The sequence below is a fragment of the Anolis carolinensis genome, chromosome 4, assembly GCF_035594765.1.
Source record: "Anolis carolinensis isolate JA03-04 chromosome 4, rAnoCar3.1.pri, whole genome shotgun sequence".
NCBI classification, from domain to species: domain Eukaryota; kingdom Metazoa; phylum Chordata; class Lepidosauria; order Squamata; family Dactyloidae; genus Anolis; species Anolis carolinensis.
The window spans coordinates 162191414-162215945 of NC_085844.1; the positions used below are offsets into that span (position 1 = coordinate 162191414).

Here is a 24532-nt window from a genome sequence, read left to right on the forward strand (position 1 = left end):
TGCGATTGTTGCCCATCTTACAGGGTTGTTTGATTCTTTACATATTTCACCAAATCTGCTTACACAACAATAATAAAAGTGAAAATACTGAAACCAGTCAAGGTAACATAATACTCTTTGCACAATTAGAAATAACTTCTTACATGTTGTAAATTGCTAATAATTACTTTTTAATTAATCATGGCCCGAATTTAAGCAACAAGATAAGTGCCCCCAGTTCTTGGGAATAGGAGGCTGTTGAAAAAAAATCCAGTGTGACTGATTTGCTAAAGATATAGTGCTAATGTTTGGAAATCTGAAATGTTAGTCTGATGAAAACGAACCATACTGAATACCTGTAACAACCCAAAATTGTGGCTTTTTTGCTTGCACTCAACCTAGGATTTCTTGTTGAATTTGTTTTCTAAAACCACACATTTTCTGTTTCCTTTATAAGTACCACTTGGGAGTAGCTCTGAGAAAATCTTCTTTTCATTCATTTCTTTACATTCCTTTTGCTGAGATGCTCCATTTCATCTCTCGAAACTAAAGGCATCCTTTGCTACCTTATCTCTGAGTGGTGCTTGGTTGCTACTTGTAATTTCAAGAGTTTTTCTTTCCATTCTTAGCCACTTCCATTTCTTAGTTCAGTGTTGAAGATGAGCTGCAATATTGATCACACAATGCAGGTGAAATACATGAACAGTCCTGTTTTGTTGATAGGTATATTTAGACTACCATTATGCAGTTTGATGATAGTTATATCCAGATATGCACCATTAAAAAAATCATTGTCTTCACTTACATCAAGACTTTCACTTGGCATGGATTCATTTCTATCAACCACAGAACTACCTTTAATCAATTTAGAAAGGCCCATAATTTACCTATAGAAACACAATATCTAGGTTTTAGGGAACAAATTCAACAAGAAACCCTTGGTTGAGGATTTGCTTTTTGAGCAAAATGTGGTTTATTTATACATTTAATTTGTTTGCTTATTGTACTTTTAAACAACTTACTTATGACGAGCATCTGGATTTCATTATAATGAGAACTGAAGAGATTCAGTTCAACAATTACTCTATCTAACAAAATTGGAAAAAACATTCAGTTCCTGGTTTGAAATGTTATTTCCTGTTTAATTGTGCGGTAGACATTTTGATATTCATTCAAAAACTATAGCAAAATGTGCTGCAGGATGTCCCACAAAACAAAGTATTTGCAATTTAGTAAACTTTCCATGTTTTTATGCCAGAACCAATTAGGAAATGACATTTATAGCCCAGGAACAAAAATCTTGTTACACAGTGTTATTATTAAATATAAAAATAACAATACAATAAAACAGTGGGTGAAGGAACTGAATCGAACACCAAGATGAAACTGGCAGCAGAAAATAAACCATGTCAGTATATAAAACACACAGGTGTAAAGATCTAGAAGCACTAACACAGTACTGGGAATGCCTGAGAAAAGACAAAGGTCTTTGTACCAAAAAGATGGTAATATGTGAGTTGTGTACCAATGATTGTGCTCCATATTTTTTCATCTAAACCATAGTTTGCAGTCTTTCCCCTCTGGATACACAGAGTGTTTGGTACTTGGATGCTCTGTTCTATTTTAATGAGGACAGACTTCTGTTTGAAGGACTTTCAAGGAATAAGAGTCTGAAGATGTTTCTAATTGAAAGAAAACCCAGTCCATTACAACTTTCTGTACAAGGAACCATTAGAAGGGAGGGCAGGAGACCTTGAAGTTGCCAAAAGCAATCCAGGTTACTTGCTTTTAGTCTTTCCCTAATATAATGAGCTGCCTTGTCTTGTTTTTCTGCGTAAATAATTATTTCTAAATCTGAAGATAGGCTTATATATTCACATATGCATATTTTATGTAAACAGGTGTCCTATTTTACTATACATTTTTGGTGAAGCGTTGGCCACTCCATTTCATTTACTCCTGTTAGCAGAAATGATGCTTCAAACCATAGCTAATGTCAAGGTGGAAAGGATGAGGGAGAATGTCAGGAAGGGAAGAGAGTTAAAGGGTGGTGGTGGTTACATGATTGGGTTGTTTTATTGCTGTACTCTTTGGAAATAGTGATCCCATAGGTTATGTTTTCAGCAGCAAAAGTTTATTGCTGTTTTTGCCAAAATACAACCCAAAGTAACTGTGATGAAACAAATTAAAGTCATTCTCACCTCCGTAAGTGTCAATATTTTTGGAAGTGTCTGCAAAATCTTGAAGAATTGTTTATCTTTTGAAGACATCTAGAATTAGCTTTTACCCTTTGGAAGGTCAATAACAAAGACACCTAATGGACATCAGATTCTGCCGTCTATTTTTATGTAGGCTTTGTTTCCCTCTTTCTGCCATTAATCAGATATATGTGAAACTGGTTTTAAATTGAACACAGCATCTGACATGAATCTGACTGTTCATATGTTATCAAATCAAGCAACCCTCAATATTATAAATAATAATTCCTATCATTAAGCAAGGCACTTGTACAACTTGCCTATTTTTCTGTTAAACAAAACAGTGCTTGTATACTAGCAGGACTATAACTCCATCGCAGTTATTTAAAAATCTAATATAGATTTTTTAAATTAAACTACTGTACTTGCAAGTTCATCAGAGAATGAAAGAGGCTTGGGACTTGAAGAGTGCAAAAAACTATTCATAATGCCAGTGTTTTAAATAACAACAACAATAAATTCATTTGTGGGATTGCAGAGAAGCCAGTCAGTTGAGTGGTCTGTTGCAGGAATTTCACACAGATACCTTTGAGAAGTTTCTCCCTCCACTTTTTCTCCAGATAGTTTTTGCACTAGCAAAATAATTACCATGTAAAAATAGCATAGAACCAGAGATTGTTTGTCACCATACTAATTGGTTTAAATTAAGACTGTTAAATCAACTGAAAATCTGTTAATTGGTTAACAGTTATAATTTTGAGAATAATGTGTCAAAATGCATTGAGCAGTGCCTATTTACCAGTGGTCCCCTACTGCTATAATGCAGAAAGGGGATTAATATTTCTAGAATTCCTACCCTAACACTTGCTGTTAATTCAAAGAGACATGTGACTTTATGTGAAAACTGATTTTCTTCATCTTGCTTTGTGCACATTCAGTAATGATTTATATTAGCTTTATTTATTTATCATGTCAGAAGCGAATTGAGGATACAGTTATAATGTGTTTAAAACACAAACAAAATTTTAAAACTTGGCATTATACTAGATTTCCTTTGACCAGAAGCTGGCTACTTGGAGTGCCTCTGGTGTCACTCTGAGAAGGTCCTCCACTATGCATGTGGCAGGGCTCAGGTTGCATTGTGGTAAGTCATCTCTGGTTTGCTCTTTTCCACACTTGCATGCCATGGACTTCCCTTTGTAGCCCAGTTTCCTAAGATTGGCTCTGCATCTCATGGTGCCAGAGTGCAGTCTGTTCAGCGCCTTCCAAGTGACTTGGAAGGCGCTGATATTAGTTGTAAATCTTCTGTGAAAAATTGCTTACATACTTCAGATGCAAGCAAGTGGCACCAATGGCCTTGAGCTGAGAAGAGGCATATTTTGGGACAGGGCAAGGGGCAGGAAACAGATAATATTTAAAAATATATTCCCCTGGTTACCAATATAATTACAATAGCAAACTACAAGTAGAAAGTAGTAACTCTCCGGCAAAATGTAATAGTTATAGAAAGCTGATAAGAACGTCTGCTTCTAATAATTCACTAAGGCTCTATACTTTTATGAGAGCTGTAGGTAAACAAGCATTCATTTGACAAAACACTATACAGATTATTCACCAAGATACAAATGAATGTAGATCCTTAATAATTAAAATCAGTTATACTTGTCCAAATGAACAGCATTAGTGGTTTATTCAGTCACCAGGAGTCCCTAAATTTCATAAACTCTCTGTGGGTCCCTTGTTATTAATGAGCATTTGTTACACTGAAATGAACCTCTAGTGTGCTTTCAAACAGCAGGATGAATGTTTGGGTTGTGGGCTTCTCATTCAAAATTAACAGACATGTATTTCATGCAGCTTTTAGGCAACACACATTCCTCTGAATTGGAAGTCTTGTGAGCTAGAAAACAGAATAAAATGGTCACTGATCAATGCAGTATTGTAGGTATGGTGCTAGGAGAATGACAACATAGAAATTTAAATAAACTTTATGGACTTCACTTTAGAATGTACTTTGTTTTCCCTCAAGGCAATTGTATGCTTTAGTTCATGTCAAAATAGAATCAACTAGTTAAGTTTCAGGATGGTGAGCAAAAATGTAAGAAATAGCTGCCGCTAATGAATATGTGAAATGCTCTTATCATGCTATTTAAAAACCTAATTAAAATGTTCATTCCGACACACTTCTCTATGAATATGCCTTTGTTTTGAAACTGAAACTTTTAAGAAATAAATATTTTTCTCCTTCCACATCTTAATAAAGATTATATTGCCAGCAGGTAAGAAGTGACTGACAATGCAGGGAGAAGGGGAAATTGGCTATACTCCCAAATGCTGGCAATTGTACAAAGTAAATTGAAAAAGAGAAAGAAAGAAAAAATTCCCATTATGTTTGGGTTTATAGCAATTTTATGTGTTATGGGCAACTGCAGCCAAGTGTAATTTTCAGAGTGAGCTGTGATCCCCCTTCACTCCTAGTTTGTCAAGAAAACATTTTAAAGATCACAGGAACGTTATTTGAGAGGTTGGTTAGCATATTTACTCAAAGCATTGTAAGGCAAAATATGTGTTTTAAAAAGAAAAACGAGCATATTGCCTACATAATTTATGCTGTAGTCATTTCCGGATCAGGCCTGATCAGGGAGAAAAGTTTTATCATGATCATCTTAGCAATCTATATAAATGAAACATGGGCATAAATCGCTGTCCTAATTGTGTATATTGCTCCTGTTGTGCATTAGAATTTGCATAAGGTGTCTAAGAGTACATCCATTTTATTTAAGGGACTAGGACAGAAATAGAATAATGGTGAGAAAGCCAGCATGGTGTAGTGGCTTGAGTGTTGGATCAAAACCAGAACTTCTTGGCCATGGAAACCCGCTTGGTGACTTTGAGCAAGTCACACTCAGCCTCATAGAAAGACAAAGTCAACCCTCCATGAAGAAATCTTGCTCATGGTTGGTTTATCTTCATTTCACTATACATCAGAAATGACTTGAAGGCACACAACAACAAGAAGGGTAGCAGTGAGCTGCTAGATGTTAGACTACAGTTCCCACCATTGTTGTCCATTGGCAATGCTAGCTAGATGTGATGGGAGAGTGGTGCAAGGTTTCCCTACTCCTTGATATTCCTGATCCCTACTCCTGATCACTATCCCAACGTTTCCCATCTCTTGATCTCTATCATCCCTCTATACCTCTGCCTTGTAAGAGGGTTGCTGCTTTCACCAGAAATTTCGGTTATTTTTAGATGGCTTCAGTAAATGGATGCAGCATGTTGCTTACAGCATTCTTGTAAGTGTATACCAAGTCTTCAAGTTTGAGGTAGATCCAAACGTAGTCCTAAAGTGATCTTAAGACTCTAATTGGATGTAATTGGATATAATGTCAGATATTGGAAGCCTCTTTTAAGCAGATATATGACCCTGCAGGGAAACAAAAATAAAGGTTATTTCAGTTACATGGCACAGTATTGTAGCTCTTTTATATAAAATCAGATGTTGTTATCTATCATTTGCTGGTAGGAGTCAAGACTGGAATTGAGACATTAAAAGTCACTATCCTGGGTTTTTCTTAACCTTATTAACAATCATTTTGTTTGTTTACTTAATCTCATTTTTCCAAAAATCTTTTACCATCCTACAAGTCCACCAGACATGAAAATAGCAACCAGAAGACCCAGAAATGTGTCTTTTAGGACTATTTAGAAGATAAAGAAATTTGTCAAAATAACTTTGTTGCAGCCAGATTGACAATAGAGATATCTTAGAAAGATGAAAAAGAACTACTCTCGGTCCTGCCCTGCTCTCGGTCCCACCGCCGTCACAGGTGCATTTGGCTGGAACGAGAGACAGGGCTTTTTCGGTGGTGGCTCCGCGGCTGTAGAACTCCTTGCCAAGGGAGATTAGGGAAGCCCCCTCACTCATGTCTTTTAGGAAGCAGCTGAAGACCAGGATGTGGGACCAAGCTTTTGGCCCATCCTAAGATACGGTTGATATAATCTGATGTATTCGCTGGATTAATGTGTAATTGAATACAGACTGGCTCTGACTTTTGGCCCAACGCTACTGGCCCTGTTGTAATGGCCACACAGTGTTTTACTGTTTAAATGGGGTATGATACTGGTTTTTAAATGTGTTTTTACGATCGTTTGTTTTACTATATTTTGTATTATATGTGGCATTAATCTTGCCATTATGTAAGACCGCTCTGGGTCCCCCTGGGGGAGAAGAGCGGTATATAAATTAAATAAATAAATAAATAAACTATCTAAAAAAGATTGGATAAAAAACTTATTAAACTATATTTAAATGACCAAGTTATCTAATGGTATTTGGGAAGGAAATAATTAAGAGTTCACCAAAAAAATGGAGGCTGGCGTTTGAATCTCTGGAAAGAAAGACAAATGTAGATTTTAAAGTAGCCACAAAGGGATTTTACTAAATCTATATCTGTATCCATCTATATCTATATCCATAACAAAAGTGAAAACCCATATTTGTGTATGTGGCACAGGTGTCTGATCACACAGATAGCCTCCGGCCTCCACAAATAGGCTATAGTTTCCAGTGCTGAGGAGCCAGCAAGTCACTCCCTTCTACTGACATTGCAGTTACAGCGAGCGCCATGAACATGTAGCCCAAACCCTGCCAATGCCTTCCCCAAACACTACGGCTCACCACCCAAGGAATGCTTTCATTTGGGGACCATTTCATTCTAGATTTTGCATTTTTCTCCACCACAGGCAGGCTTCCCAAGGTTCTCCATTGGTGTGGAATTTGCATGACCCCGCCTACTGCCCTTCCCTTTCAAATCTGTCTGCATAACAAACACAGCAGAACTGAGCATGGGGAATTGACTCCACATGGTGGAATTTGTAGTTCACCCTGCATCAAGTCAGAGCACTGTGACTCCTACTGGGGAATGTAGAGGAGTTGTAGTTCACCTACACCCAGAACGCACTATGAACCCAAACAATGATGGACCAAACTTGCCATGCATACCCGATATGGCCAGATTTGAATACTGGTGGGTTTGGAGGGGAATTGGCCTGGACATTTGGGAGTAGTAGGTACTGGGATTTATAGTTTACCTGCAATGAATGAGCACTCCGAACCCCACTGATGATGGACCAGGACCAAACTTGGCACACAGAGCCCCCATAACCAACAGAACATATTGGACAAGTTTGGGGAAAAGGGAGTTATAGTTCACCTGCATCCAGAGAAACAGTGATCCCCACCGACAATGGACCAGGACCAAAATTCACACAGAGAAGCCTCATGGCCAACTGAGCATACTGTAGGACTTTCTGGGAATGGGCGTTGATTCTGGGAATTGTAGTTCACTCACTCCAAACTGAGAATACCTAACATTCAAAGACAAATAATGCCTTTTTCAAATAACCCAGGCACTGCCGGGTCCCCAAGCTACTATATAATAAAAGTCAGTGTTTGTATGTATGTGGGTATGTATGTATGTGGGTATGTGGCAGCTTTCTGATTGGCCACCACTTTCACAGGCCACTGCGACCACCAGGAACCCAGCTGACATTGGATCTAGGCAACACTTGGAACTCATAAATATATGGGATTAACCCAAATCACTTTCCTCTAAGAATATGCACCCTTTTCTAACCATAATCCATAACCATAGTCTTCATTTCCTTTTTGAAAATTCTTTCAGTCCCGTAAAACAATCTCCCCATTTCCCTGGTTTTTATCATTTTAAATATACATGATAGCAAGGGGAAGTCTTGATTCTGTTTTGAATGGTTTATTTCAGCTCAAAAGTTGTATAGATGTGAAAATGAAGCCACAAATTCAATTGTGAGGGTTGGGTATTGTTATTAAATTAGGTGATATTATTGGAAGGCTCCATTTTGGCTTTCCCCCCCAAATACCATTATGCGGAAAACCATGCTCAGTTTCCTTATATAGAAGATGAATTCTCAAACCAAACGTCTGAAATGTTTGACTACATATCTAGGTTTAAAATATTGAAAGTCCAGAATGTATTGTGTCTTTACCATTCCTTCCTACAACTCATTCCTTCCTGTGGAAATTCCCTATACTCTAGTTGAGAATGCCTGATTTACATAATCAAGCTCCTGTTGTTTCTGAATAACTATGCAAAATGCAAATCTTGTTGCCCTGGCAGGCCCATAATGGCTGGCAGCCAATCAGAGTTGCAAGAATTTCTATAATCACTGCAGCTATTACCCAGAAATCGCATAGTGGGTTCATCCTATTACCTTGATTACTGCCATGCCTAAATTCTGATTGGCTTTTGCATACAAAGTCCATAACTGGCTCTGATGAAGAAATACCTTGGTGTCTCTTTTCGGAGAACGCTGGGAAGTCAAAACCTATATGTAAGGAAAGATGAAAATAACTTCCCAAGGCATCGAGGTTTGAGTGGTAAAATGGCTGGGCAGAGAAACACATTTGAAAGCTTTCAAAGTGTCTGTTTCTTGTATCTAAGTCCTTCTACTCAGAAAAGGAAGAAGCTTTGGAACGTTTCCACAATCTCAGTAGAAGAAGGAAAGAGAATGAAATTTTCTCCTTTTGAGCAGTTATGTTACGGAGACCTATGTTTAAAGTTTTAGATATTTCAGTCATTCAGTAAATAAACTAGATGTAACAGCAGGCATTTATATTAAATGAATGCTTAACCTATTCACTTTTATGGGGAAACAAAGCAAGCATAGCATGGCGTCCTAGAATGTACATTACTTTTTGTTTGTGGAAACATCCTTGTTGCTCTTTGCTAATCCAAAAGTTGATTGTTTCAAATAGCATTCATCAGTAGCAGAAAACATTAGTCAGATAAGTGAAAACCAGCACAGAGGCCCGATCTTAAATTACATTTCAGATTGGAGAACCTAACTTCTTTTTCCTAAATGTAATAACAGCCGGACTGAGTACATATTAAATATGTGGTTTAAACCCAATAATTAAATCCTTGGAGTATTTCAACACAAACAGGCTCATGCTTACCAACCAATTTTTTTTTTCTGTTTGCCACACCTAGTGTACATCTCTAATGCAGTAGTTCTCAACAAGATCACTTCATTAGCAAACTTAATAAAAAATAGAGTAGGGCCCAAATCCTGTTTCATCTGTTTCTTTTGTGATTTTGTACCATTTCGTCCATTCGGATTGCATGGAACAGTGCAACACAATGGGAACAAAAGAAATTGTGAAACGAAAGGCAGAGGGGAACGGTAGCCATTTGGTCTGCTGATTTTCGGTGCTTGACTGTAGGCCCTGGCTTGCATGGCCTACAGCCAAGCACTGGGCGCTCATTGCACGTAGACCCTGCCTGTCAGGCCTACAAGCTATCGAGCGCTTGATGTCTCATATGCCTGGCTTGCAAAGCCTGGTGCTTTGCTGCCCAAGGCCTGATTTTTTTTTTGTTTTTTTCGGACCTTGTAAGGAAAAGCCATTTGTATAGGCACCTGTTTCCTGCCTTTTTAAATACCTTTTACAGAACTATTGTTGGTATGGAGAACTCAAAGCATTGTCCAATATAAAGACTCAAAAAAGTTGATGGCATTTAATTGAGCATATAAGCCATTTAAACATATTTCAATGCCAGAAAAGTGAAGATTTGAGGTTGGTTGGAGAACTGTAGATTTATAGGCCAGCAATAACTACTGATATGTGGTTTTGTCCTGTTCAATATTATCCCAGTGTCTGATTAAAATTTATTTCCTTTTCAGGCATGTAGAAGATGAAATAGCAGCCGAACCACTAAAGTATGCAGAACAGCTTCCAGTGGCACAAATAATACATCAGGTATTAATTTATAACATTTTTTCTGTATTTGCCTCAAGAATAAGTAAGCACTTCAGTCTTGGAAATAAAATACTTCTGCTAGCTTTTATTGCCTGATAAAAGGTTTACATCATTGTAATTTATATTTTGAAATAGTACAAGAGAAGATATTTCTGTCTAGGTTTGCAACATTACTGAAAGCATTACTACAAGAAGACCTTTTTGATTTTCACAAGGGATGTCGTGTTGTCTAGATGAGAGTTTTCCATTGTTATTAAGCACCATAACAATCTGGTGTTGGAGCAAAGATTAAAGAAGATACAGCCTCTGACCTCAGGGTTGTAAAATATTCATATTAGGAGCCGACCCGTGGTATTTATGAAGTGGCAGATTTTGCGACAGACCTGGACAGCAATAGGAGGCATGGCATAGAAAGAGTGCTTCTTTAGAAAGGAGTTTTTCAGTACTGAGCCAAATATATCTCAGGCTCAATCACACCAAATGTTGTTTACTCGTTGCTTTGTTAAAATTTCATTTAAAGAAAGCCAGCCTCTTTTGAAAAAAAAAGCACAATTAAAAAGCAAGAATGAAAAGTGCCTTTGTGAATGCCACGAGGGGCAGCAAACACAGCTGGATGTGAGGGAGTGAAATAGATTAATGATTGTCGCGAATATCAGCCAACCCATGCTCCGTATAGCCAGTCTCTGTTGGAAATGTAAAAAACTGGTTTATTCATTATTTAAAGCATTTTTATGCTCACCATTTATCGTGCCAGATCCCAGGATGGAGTACAACATAGATAGATAATGAATTATTTAAAATCTAATGCGGGATAACAGAATATTAAAATGCTTACATCTGACAACCACAATAGAAGACGGTAAATAAAAACCGAGAGGCACACTGAGGGACTATACAGGTTAAAATACCCAGAAAAATAAAAACTTTTTCTCTTAGTACTGAATGAGATCGAAAGAAAACAGTGCTATCTTTAGGGAAGATATTCCAAAATGGGGATCTTGAACTCAAAGGTGGATGGGTTCTGAACTTAGTTATTTGAGAAGGTCCATAGATTATGCTAAAAAAAGAGGAAATACAGCTTTGTAGAAGGGTCATTGGGAAATAGTATTCTCAGTAATGTGCAAGCAGTTTCTAATTTGACTAGTTCTAATTTCTTTTCAGTGCAGTTATTCCCTTGAGAAAAAGCAGGATCTGGTGTGTAGGTATTTCATCCTAATTGTGACCACATTTAACTGCTGGCGCACATGGCCAGACTTCGCTGCTGTTGTTTAAATGGTCCATTATCTGCAGCTGTGGCTTTCGGATGCAGCTGCCTTTGAATGAGGATAGAGCAACAGGAAAAATGGAAGTCTACCAAGTGACAAAGTTGCTTGGAATGTCCTCTGGGTATTAATTATTATTGTAAGTCTGTTTCCAAATATCTTTGTCAATCAAAGTGGCTTCCCGCTGTTGAATTTGCTTGCTGGAGGCAATGCCAGCTTTAACTTAAAGGAAACACAGGGTTTATTTTAAAACTTTCAAGTGTACAGCCCTTTCCTGCAAGATGTTAAACCCAGAGGAAATTTAAAACTTTAGGCTGAAATCTGCACCTCCGGGAAGAATATCTGATGTGTTCAGAACATGGAAGATTGGAAATCAGGACCAGTTTGTATGTCAGGAAACTCCCTTGGTGTTGTCAGAGCTTCAAATGACCCAGCAGCCTGCAAATGTCACATTTAAAATTCTGTCTTCATGCCTGACTCTCAGCATAAATGAATTAAACAGCAGAGCAGGCAGTAAGTCAATATGTTCTTAACAGTGAGAGAGTGAGCAATGAAACAGTTTGCGGATTGTTTAGAATAGGTAAATAAGAACTGTACAGAATAGCTCACCTAGAGGAATATGTGGTATAGGAAACAGAATTAACCTTTGAGATGGTTGACCAGATGAAATGTCACAGTAATATTTTTACAGCATGAACAAAGTAATCTAACCCTGCTGAATTCATTTGGCTGCTTTGTGCCGTAATGCAATGGAATACTTCATTGAACAGAATCAGAAATGGGTTTTTTTGGTATGTTTTGACTATTTTATAGAGTGAACATTTGCTCGTATTATATATTTCCTTGCAATACATCTACTTGGACCTCATTAGTTTAGTATTCTGGCCCAGCAACACAGAAATAACTTGAGCCTATTGAGATTGTAGCTAAGAGCTCTGTGTTTGTGTTAAATGTTGGTTTTTCGTTTTGATTAGAAAAAAAAATGAGGCTCATTATCAACGTTTCTGCTTAGGCCATCTACTATCCTTTTAAAAAAAGTTAACCGACAGTTTCTTATGAAAAACTACACAGATCCATGCCCATTTGGATTTATTATGTTCCTGGTTGTCTCATCTATATTGGCATGGCTGCTGATGGTCTGGTGAGAACAATTTTACACAAGATTGTACAGTGCATAGCTGCCACACTGTTATGAGTCAAATACCTCTGTCAAACAAGCAATAGCTGAAGGGGCATATACCAGCATAAGCCCATGGCTAATCTTTTGTGAACTTTATACATTCCTAAAAAGTTACTTGAAACCAGAATCCAGTAATGTGATTTAACATGGTTCTCTGCTTTTTCAAAAAATACATTTTAACATTTTAGATTTTTAAAAAATAGGATTAAGAAAAATATTTAAAATAACTAATGAAGAAAGGAGGATTGCTATATGTTCCTTTTTGCATATAGTATGGTTTCCAAATCAAAGGCAGTTTTCCTTCAACTTCAAGTGCAAACAGAAAGGATGGATTTCACGATTCTAGGTGAAATTTTTGGAACATACAAAATTCTGCTCTGATGAATTTTGAATCTGGGGAACTCTGTTTCATATGTTTAAAATGTAAATATAGTTAAGTTCATGCTCTTGCTCAATGGTTTAACATGTTAAAAATGCTCAATGGAACACCCTCCCCAAAGATATACGGCAAGCCCCAACCCTTTTGAGTTTTAGAAAAGCCTTAAAAACATGGCTATGTGATCAGGCTTTTAACGAATAAAAGCAAAGATGACCCAGACTGATGTATGGATAAAGCACAAGGATATTGGATGAATGGATTTTAACCATATGTTTTATATTTTATACTGTATTTAACTATTTGTAATAGATTTTATATGCTGTTTGTTTTAATAATGTGTCGGCATTGAATTGTTGCCAATTGTATGTCGCCCTGAGTCCCTTCGGATGAGAAGGGCAGGATAGAAATATTAGAAATAAATAAATAAATAAATAAAATGGTTGAGCTAGATTTTGCTTAAATGGAATCCTTATTACAACCATTTAATATGGCATTGCTGCTACACATCAGGATTGATCAATTGATAAGGGGTGTTTTAATCAGTGTCAGGTATGTTAATTTAATTTTACCTGAAACTCTAAAACTATAGGAACATTGGTTGTTTTATGAGTGAATCTAACTTCTAGTGCAAGTTGAGTATTCCTTATCTCAAATGCTTGGGAGCAAAAAAGTATAACGATACAAGAAATAAATATGATGGTGATGGTGATGGTGATGATGATGATGATGATGATAATAAAATACTTGCAGAATGAAAATAAACTGAAACAAAGTTACACCGGCATATACCATAGTTCAGTAATGGCAGAAGACATCCAACACAGTCTCTTGCATAATTGCTTGGGTAACAAAAACAAGTGAATACTGTTTCGCAAGTATGCAACCACTAGAATAGGAAACCTTGAGCTGGTTGAATACAGATGTTAAAATGTAAGCCTCATTGGATCACTCTGCATATTGTAGCACCTCTAGACTAAGCACCTGATTCCCTTTCTGTGGAGAAATCAGAAACAAAGACAAAGATTTAGGATGTTATAGATAAAATGTAGACAGATTTATTCAGCTTTATATTTCAAAGGAGGCAATTCTTTGTGTTTCTGCTTTCAAAATACATCCTCCTTTAGAACATGCAAGTCAACTTTTAGATGATTTATACATTTTAATATGTATCCTGTATTTTCTCAGAGTTAGCAGTAAACCATCTGCAGAATGGTTTCTGGTTTCAGCAGAATACAAATTATTGATTAATGTATAGAACATGATCTGCCAGTATTAGGATTCCTAAAGGTAAAGCAACATTTAACTTAATTCAAAAAGCCTTTAGCAAGCGTTTTCTTGCAGAGTTCAGAAAACAGCATATTCAGATACCAAGTTCCTTCACCACAACTGGATAAGCAATTCTGGCATAAGAGCGGAAGTTCTGGATGACAAATACTGTTACATTAACTTTGAACAAGACCAAACTGCATTTAGCAAATAATCCGTTCTTACTAGTAAGCTGTAAGAAATTTCTTCAGTTCTAAGACCCATGACATATTTTAATGTCAATGTCATGAATATATGGCAAGGCATTAATATATTTTCATATTTATGTTCCGTACTTTCAGTACCGATTGCCCTTTGCAGGTCAGCTCACAACTGAAGAAATTAAAAGGATAGAATTTTCAGTATTCATCCAAATTTACTCCCTTTCATGCCTGCCTGTATCTCTTATTCTTCCTTCAGATATCTCAGGAGAGTGCAATCTGGATCTGAACTATTCCTCATATAGCTGTTTTTTTTTTTACTAACAGTTACACAGAGAATACATTACATACCATACAATCCTCGTTTCCATTACAGCAGATACTTACCCTTAATATCACAATTTCACTTACTCATCTCACAAAAAAATTCTCTCAAGGCATTTTCTAGGTCCTCCAGGCGATTTGATGGTATGCTTCTGCCCAAACTTGTTCATTTCAATAGGCTTCACTATAACACTATGTAACAAAATTTGAAACATTTTCTGTTCCTGGTTTGAAAGTGTTATTCCTGTTTAATGGTGCAGTTTTTACTTTGAAAGTAGTTGTTATACTCCAGAAGCTACTTTTGTGTGGCTGCCCCAAACTATGTTGAATTGGTTATTTATTTATCGTATCAGAAATGAAACTGAGGGTACAGTTGTAATGTATTTAAAAACACAAAGTTAAAAACTTGGCATTATGCTAAATGTCCTTTGACCAGTAACTGACCACTTGGGGTTCCTCAACTTGGCGCTCCAAGTTGAATTGGTTGAGACTCTGAGATATTAATTGAAAAACTATAGCAAAATGTGCTGCACAATGTCCCACAAAAACAAAGTTTTTACAGTTTAATAAACTTTTTCCATGTTTTTAAGTTAGAACCAATTAGGAAATTACATTTATAACCCAAGAACAAAAATTGTGTCACATAATGTTATTTGCCATTTTATGTTTCCATCATGAGTCTCTATTGTAGATATTGGAGTTTTATTATATAAGCAAATATGATTGGGAACACTGATCTCATGGGTTTGTATATAAACATATTTTTGCTATATTGAGAGAATACTAAGTAGCTGTTGGGAAGGGGAGAAAAAGTGTTGACAGTAACTACGAAATTCACCAATATTATGTATACACTTTTTAGACATAGCTTGAAATTAATCTTCTATATATATAATAAAAGTGAAATCGGAGTATGTATCAGCGTTTTGAATGGCCTGGTGGAATATGTGCTCGTGTTTTGATTGGCCTGGCGGAATATGGATCAGCTTTCTGATTGGCCGGCCGGAATATGGGCCAGCTCTGATTGGCCGCCACTTTCACAGGCCACTGGGATTGCTGAGGGAAAAACTACTGCCAACTGGCTTCGTTCGGCCTACTTATCTCCTCAGAACGATGCTAGCTTTGGGAGAGTTAACAGCTTTCGGCCTACACTTTGGTAATAAAAAACACCACTGCCACCACCAGAAAGGCCGGACCTGGACCAAACTTGACACACATCACCCCTACGATCCATGAACCCACTGACAACAGATGGCCCCCTTTGGCCCCTCTGCTGACATGTTTAAGGCCTTCCAGGCTGGCCCCACGCCGCTAGGCCCAAAAGGAAGACGCCATCTTGCCTCAGCTTTCAACTTCTTTGTAAGGCCCTACTTTCCTCAAAAGACAGCAGAGAACATTGTTATTATCTTTTTAATGATATGCTTATGAACACTTCTAGCCCCCAAAGCCCCAATCCAAGCCGCCTTTGATCATTTTGCTAACACGTTTCAGGCCTTGCAGCCTGGCTCCATTGTGCTAGGCCGCAAAAGAGGCGGCCATTTTCCCTGTTCCAAACAGAGCAGCTTTTGCCTGTGTCTTTTGGTTACAGCACTCTCCTTCAACAAGGTCAGGCGGCAGTACGTAAATAGGTTGATCCACTGTGACAGCACTTCCTCATTCCAACGTCATAAATTAGTTAAATTTGCCTCCCCACTTTATAAGTGGTACCTTATTTCCTACTTGATAGATGCAACTATCTTTCGGGTTGCTAGGTCCTTTGGCTCTGGGAGTTATAGTTCACCCTTATATAGACAGCACTGAACCCAGCCAACTTCGGATCTGGACCAAACTTGGCACACTGCCTCATCATGCCCAACTGAGCATACAGGCAGGGTTTCGGGGTGATTCTCCTTTGGCTCTGGGAGTTGTAGTTCACCCTTATACAGACAGCACTGGACCCAGCTGATGACGGATCTGGACCAAACTTAAGTGATATTTCCTCACATCCCCAAACAACTCAATGCCGTCTACTAATAACCCGGGCACCGCCGGGACCCCAAGCTAGTACAAAATATTTTAAATAATTTTGTCCATGAAGCAAAGTTTGTGTACCTTGAATCATCAGAAAGTAAAGGTGTCACTGTCTGAGCAACCCATGTTGACAATTTTAGATTTTGGAGTATTTTGGATTCTGGAATTCCAGAACAGGGAACGCGTAGAGAATTTTTTGGCCTCTGGAATCATTATCATTCTGACTCTTTGTCTGTGATGGCAGTATTCAGGGTTGTGTTCTGTTGGGGAGCAAAAATAGTATAAATCCTCTAGTTGGCATCACAGCTCTTACATGATCAGGGAAGTCCCACAAGTGGGTGTTTGCACTGTGGAGGACTTCACATTTGATGAGGTTAAAAGTAAAGACCCCCACATTTGGCCATAGTGGCGCAATTGCCTGAAAGGCAGTTTGCATGGTAGGGGATTGGACTGTATGGCTGTTGTGCTCCCTTCTATGTATCCTTACAGTGGCACTGATATAAACTTGGTATATACAGTGATGTGATAAAGAGTGAAAAACCCACATTTGGTAGTCCCAAAGGTAGACCCCATATTTGGTTAAGACAGTGGTAGGATATACAAAACCTGTTCCTGATGTATTTTATATAGAGCAGGAATTGGTCAGCTTCTTCCTTCATACACGCACACATACACACTTCTCTGTAATGTCAGATAGAATTTCTGTGTTCAGAAACCTTTTTCCCAAGGATGAAGTACATGAATGGGAAGTGATGCCCATCAGCTTTGCATGAATGCATTAGTGCTTGCCATTTTAACCTTGTCAGCATTTATTGGGTTTATCTGCGGGGAAGTCAGTATCAGCAGTGCAATATAGTGATGGAGTTTACTCAGTTGGGGACTGAGAATAAAAGGAGAAATGGCTTTCTAAAAAAATCTATATTGCTAGTTGTTAACAGATGTTAATTTACATTAAAGATAATCTGTCTTGCTGATATTAGAATCAAATTTTTTGGCCTTCTGTGGGAGAAAAATGCGTACACTTCTTACCATTTTGTTAAATGGCAACACACAGATGGGTCAGAATACATTTGTTTACACATTAACAGGTTCATTTCACTTTAATTTGTTGAAAATAAAATGGTGATTAGCAGGCTATAGATTTTTATTCATCTCTTATAAAATCAGTTAAGGGTGTTTAAAACTCTAATCAAGCATGCAAAGAGCTTAATAAGTGAACAAAAGCAGTACAGGTTTCAGTTAGATGAAAGCACTGATATGTTTAGGTTAGAACATTTACCCTGTAGATAAAAGTGCTCTAGAATTATTCATAAAATACTGAAGGTTTATGGCTTTTAAAAATACTCAGCTGTTGAGGAACTATTTTTATATTTATGAATATAATGATCAGTAAAACCTCTTTCTAGAAACAGTAAAAACGTTTTTACTCAGGGATATGTAATTAAAAACACTGTAATATCACCATACAAAAATTAAAACAATAATAAATACAACCAGGGCAAATAGGATGTAAAAGTCAAATTAGGCATCACAATTCTAAATACTTAAGATAGTAAAAATGCTTTAAATTATTTTCTTTGAATGGCAAAGTCTATAAATGGGACCGTATTTGGCCAGGGAAAAGGCAAGAAGTCCTGGAGAAGAGAAACACTACTTTTTTGTATAGACAGCTTCTCTGAATTGTGGGTTCCACGAGAAGCTAATGAAGTCCCTTTTTCCCTGGTAAAATATGTTCAATGAAAGCACTACATATTAAAATACCTTCTGTATTCTTCTGAATAGTTTTCAAAGACAGCCTGTGTACAGTAGCAGATAATGGGTGGCTGGTAGTGTCATTCAAAATAATTAAGAATCAGTTCCCATCTGGGTTGACCCACATGCCTCTGGAGAATCTAGTCCTCCCCTCTTTCTGATCTTCTAACATTTCCACCCTCTACATCCACTCCAGTCTCTATCTCTTCCTCCTCTTCACTATTCCTGGCTCTCCTTTTAACTTCCCTAACCCCCCAACTTTTAACAACCAGTTCCTGCAAACCAGTTGAATAAAACCACTGTGGACAGCTGTAGTTCAGACTATCTGGGTCCAGAAATAGTTGCAGTTTGTGTATTAATGTTCTTTTAGTCCCTTGGAGGCAAGGCTTCATCAACGGCTATCTCTAAAATTGGGAAATGGTTTTCCACAGTGAAGCCCCATCCAATTGCCTTGAACTGTTGGTTGTTTCATGCTGGCTTGAAAATATGAAAGATTTTACAAACACAGGGTTTACATATGTCCTCAACTTGTGATTTAGCATTGTGATACAAGGCCTACTCTAGTATGTTCCATACATTCTCTCTTTCCCCCTTAGTCAATCATTTCCTGGTTTGTAGCAATTATCTGAACAAATTTAGCAAGTTGTGATCAAGCACTCATTTACAGGACAAATGGAAACCATATGTTATTGGTTCAGGTATACTGGCACACAATAATTGGATGTTATCTTGTGAAGCCTTGAGAGAAGCAGAATGGCCTAGTGTTTTGAACATTGAACTAGGACACTGGGTGATCAGAATCTGAATCCTCATTCAGCCATAGACACTCAGGGAATGATCTCTCATCCTAAGAGAAAGGCAGTGTCAAACATCCTTTGAATACATTTTGCCAAGAAAACCATTTGATTGGGTCATCATATGTTGGAGTTGACTTGTAGGCATACAACAATAATATCAACAACAAACTGAAGCTTTGATATCAGTACCCATTATGATGACACATGTCTTGCTTTGCTCCGTCTGTTTGAAACTTCCATATTTTGAATGTCATTCCCTGTTCTCAACACTGCCCATCATTTGCCCAGTTTAGTTCCCCAAGCTGTGTAGACAGCAGGAGGAGGATAACAGTAGAATAGCTAGCGGTGCCCATCAGGAAAGAAAACACCAGACAACATAGCTGCAGCTGATGCCACTTTCATTATTTTTAATATGTTCATTTACCATTATCTCAATTTTCTTGTGGAAGTAATTGGGGCAGGTTGTCTAGGCCTGTCTCATACCTGGCACCTATCATCATAATCAAAGGCAATCCCTTGTGCCCAAGTATGATTGTCTTCCAGAAGTAGAGTCTTGGTGATGAATCTGTAAGTGACTGTACAGACTTATTCTGGATTCACATGGTCTTCCACAATGAGTACATCAATTTGCAGATGGGAGGAGGTCCTGATAAGAATTTGCTTGAAATGTCTTCCTCTTGGCACGTTTCTCCCTTTCGCCCCCTATTCGTGCCTCTTCAAAATTCATAGCACTATTGGTAACAGCTGACCTCCACAATTAGAACGCTCGAGAGCAAGGGCTTTCCAATTCTCTGTGTTTATGCCACATTTTTAAAGGTTATCTTTAAGACTATCCTTAAATTTGTTGTAGCCCAGCTTCCATCTGAACTGTCAAGTGAGCCTTAGGTTGGGCCTGAGATGCCTGTTCCTATGCAGCCAGAGTTTGTCCCAGTGGATTCTGGGACCAGAGACATAATGGTTTCAAGCAGGCAGCTTGAACAGCATTCCCCAAAGGAGTCAAGGTCAGACCTTCTTTTGCCAGATGGGAATTATAGTTCTGGAAGTGATAATGTTAATGAGCTTGACAGGAGGAAAGTGATAACTCAACAGAGGAGAGAAAGGGAGTGTTTCAAATACAGAAAACAATTGTTATTCAAATGAAATAATGAGCAGGCTTCTCACAGGAAGAAACCTTGAGTTTACCTTAAGAAGGACTACTCTCTCTGAGAGATTCAGAGGTGATAACTTTGCTTATTCAAGAGAGAAAGATCTCTGCTTCGTGCGCCATGTTATTATGAATTTCATGTTATTTCCTGTAGCTTTGTACCTTGAATCTTCTTCCAGTCTTGTCCTTGCTTCTGGGGATTTTGGTGTATCCAGTTGATGTTCCAGTATTTTGCAGTTTGGATTTCTGCTCCAGCCAAGACCCTTGCCTTGTGTTCCAGCACTGAACTTGTACCTTGGACTAATCTTGGAGTGTTGCCTCCTGTGTTCCAGTTTGATCACCTGTGTCCCAATTGTACCTCCTGTGTTCCAGTTTGACTCTGTGCCTTGGATTATCCTTGATATTTTGCTTGGACTAATTTTGATACCATTATTGGGACTTAGATATCCTGTTTGGACTCTGTTCTTTGGGTGACTTTTATAGACTCTTGCTTCAAGATTCTCAAGTGTTTTGTTATTTGCGGACTTAAATTTTATTACATTGACTTTGAACTTTGATTTGCTACTGCTTGCATATAATCTTCAATAAACAGATTGCTTGCTTATACTCTGGGGCTCGAGTGTGGTTTTAAGGTGTCCTGCAGCCTTGGGGTGCAACAAAATTACTTTTGCTGTCCACTGACATTCCATTTTCTGTCCTTGAGCTGAGAGTATAGTAACTGCCTTGGGAGATGGTGATTGAGCATTTGGACAACATGGCCAATCCAGTGAAGTTGATGGCGAAGGATCATCACTTCAATGTTGGTGGTCTTTGCTTCTTCCAGAATGCTGACATTTGTCCGCTTGCCTTCCCAAGAGATTTACAGAGTTTTGTGGAGGCAACGCTGATGGAATCTTTCCAGAGAATGACATTTGTAGATAGTCCTTGCTTCACAGAAGTACAACAGAGTTGGAAGAACAATAGCTTTATAAACAAGCATCTTGGTATCTCTATAAATGTCCAATTCTCAAACACTCGAGAAAATGCTGCACTCACAGAGCTCAGATGGTGTTGTATTTCAGTGTCAGTGTCATCTTTTGTGAAGAGGTGGCTGCCTAGGCAGTGGAAATGGTCAATATTTTCTACCTTACCTTAACTCATTAGATGAAGCTCACAATAGAATTGCATATATCAAGAAAGCTCTTTTGTCATAGCTCCAAACCATCATTTGATATTATATGAGGAAAAAGGTAAATGAATTTAGTTTGAAGATGAAGAATGTATAGGAAGAATATATTTACAGAAAAGTATAGAAAATGTAAATACAGTAATATCAACAAAAGTCAGTTGACGTAGGGCATAATCATTTGTCCTAATTACCAAAAATAGGATATCAAACTGTATTTTTTAAGGCTAGATTCAAGTTGGTGACTAAGCCTGGATTCCTTTTAGCCGTATTTCTGAGGCTAGATGTAAACAGACCTCTGTCAGATTTGGTTATTGCTCTTAGACTTGAATGTGCAAAAGTTGAGATCCTCTTGAGTCTTGGGCTGAATGCAGATGGACAGGCAGCCATCTGCTGTCTTGCTCAATTCTCTTTTACTCCAGTATATCACCTCTTTTTTATTATAAAATCATGTCCCTGATCTCTCTCTCAAGAGAATTTCTTGATATATGCCTGGTGACTTTTGGAAATAGCTACACAAGTGAATGGTCTAGTCATGTCAGATTTGTACACTCAAAACAAAAGTTCCATTCCAGGGGGGAAAACATATGGTAGTTGTCAGAAGCACTGGAACTTTTGTGTAGATTTCTAACACCATGCTATCAAGGTGGTGCCCTTGTTATCCCTAAATCCTCGTTTCCTTAGTGAAATTATCCTTCCCGTACTCAGGAGCTTTTGATTGCTCCAGTGTGAATCATAACATGATTGGCGGCAACCCAGTCTTCTATTACAGTGCTGACTTATTGCTTGCTTCAGATTTTATTTTTTCAATCATATTAGCTGTATCTGTTCAGGCTATGGATGTAATTACCAGATTAGATACTGGATCATATTTTTTTACGACATTTACAGCCATCTTTGACCCTCTGGTATGAATCACATATCTCTTGCTATTTTAACTTGTTTGAAAGGATCCATGACTTGTGGTACTTTTTGTTATTTTGCCTTTGTTGGCCCATTTTGAGTTCTTGCCACTTTACTAGACCTATTGTACCATTAAAAGTTCCGATCTGAAAATAATATCTTGTGTGACATATTTCATTTAAAGAAACATCCCACACACCTGTTTCAGAAGAATTTCAGAAAGTCAGCATTATCAGTATATCTGCAGCTTATCTGCTGAAACAGCAGCAAAAGTAATCGAACTTGTAGAATAGAATCATAGAATCATAGAATAGTAGAGTTGGAAGAGACCTCATGGGCCATCCAGTCCAACCCCCTGCTAAGAAGCAGGAAATTGCATTCAAAGCACCCCCAACAGATGGCCATCCAGCCTCTGCTTAAAAGCTTCCAAAGAAGGAGCCTCCACCACAGTCCGGGGGAGAGAGTTCCACTGCCGAACAGCCCTCACAGTGAGGAAGTTCTTCCTGATGTTCAGGTGGAATCTCCTTTCCTGTAGTTTGAAGCCATTGTTCCGTGTCCTAGTCTGCAGGGCAGCAGAAAATAAGCTTGCTCCCTCCTCCCTATGACTTCCCCTCACATATTTGTACATGGCTATCATGTCTCCTCTCAGCCTTCTCTTCTGCAGGCTAAACATGCCCAGCTCTTTGAGCCTCTCCTCATAGGGCTTGTTCTCCAGACCCTTAATCATTTTAGTCGCCCTCCTCTGGACGCTTTCCAGCTTGTCAGCATCTCCCTTCATCTGCGGTGCCCAAAATTGGACACAGTATTCCAGGTGTGGTCTGACCAAGGCAGAATAGAGGGGGAGCATGACTTCCCTGGATCTAGACGTTATTCCCCTATTGATGCAGGCCAAAATCCCATTGGCTTTTTTAGCTGCCGCATCACATTGTAGGCTTGTTTAACTTGTTGTCCACGAGGACTCCAAGATCTTTTTCGCACACACTGCTGTCAAGCCAGGCGTCCCCCATTCTGTATCTTTGATTTCCATTTTTTCTGCCGAAGTGAAGTATCTTGCATTTGTCCCTGTTGAACTTCATTTTGTTAGTTTCGGCCCATCTCTTGTGAAAAGTTAAATGTTGCTTCTATCACACATACAAGCACACTTAGATATTTGGATAAGCAGTTTTTTTATTCAGTCTGTCTGAAATGTGGTGGGTGGTCAACTGAGATAGTGCTGTTTTTAAAAATGTCACTAAAATAATAGAGCTCTTCATTTAGAATTCTCCAGTCCTGCATTTTTATGTTTTCAACCCAAAATGAAGATGATGTTATTCCGAAGAGACTTTGGGCTACCAAATATAGAGCTATCTTGTTTGTTTTGCTGGTGCTATCTTTTGGGAAGCTTCCCCTCCCAATTATTATATGACTTTTTGTATTTTATGTTTTAACTCATTTGTAAATCATCCAGAGAGACCATAGTGAATGAAATAATGGAATACTGCCACCCGTCTGTATCCAAAGATTCTGAATCCATAGATTCAACAACCTGTGATTTGAAAATATTTCCCCAATGTCCAAAAAGCAAACCCTGATTTTGCTGATTTATATAAGGCAGTGATTCTCAATCTGGAGTCTAGGGACCCAGGGTGAGATGGGGAGCATGATGTCACAGGGGCCCCATGAAGGACTGAAGAAATGTTATGCTTTTTGCAGTTAAATTGGAATGAATACCTCAAAAATGGGCAATTTGTGTAGAAAATGTATTATTGTTACTTCTGCTACTATTACTACTACTACTACTGTTATTACAATTATTATTATTATTAGTAGTAGTAGTAGTAGTACCAGTAGTTGTAGTAGTAGTGCCAATATTATTGTTATAATTATTGCTATTACTTTTGCCATTATTACTATCTATTAATGTTATTACCTTTCTGCTATCACCACTACTATTATTAAATTATTAACTTTTGTTAGTGTTGATATCTTTTAAAATTCATATGAAATCATTATAATCAAAATATTATATTATAATAGGATTGTGTGCATTAACAGATTGACTTCTATCTCCTTCTGTCTAAATTTGAAGGACCTTGATGAGAAATTTGAAATCATTATTTGATGCAATCTAAGGTCTTAAATCTTAAGTTAAGTCTTGGGGATCCACAGCCACTAAAAGTATTTAAAAGGGGT

General features: G+C 37.9%; 1 protein-coding gene across 2 annotated transcripts in view; it reads left to right on the forward strand.

Annotated features, from left to right (window-relative positions):
* pigk (phosphatidylinositol glycan anchor biosynthesis class K) overlaps nucleotides 1-24532 on the forward strand; it is a 176886-nt gene that overhangs the window by 103153 nt on the left and 49201 nt on the right. For both annotated transcript variants that reach the window (XR_010005377.1, XM_062978131.1), the window contains one exon: nucleotides 9903-9978. Coding sequence is in view for 1 of the 2 variants with exons in the window: in XM_062978131.1 (XP_062834201.1) it covers nucleotides 9903-9978 (76 nt within the window). In the remaining variant the exon portion in view is untranslated. Of the gene's footprint in view, nucleotides 1-9902; nucleotides 9979-24532 lie in introns of those variants that run through there.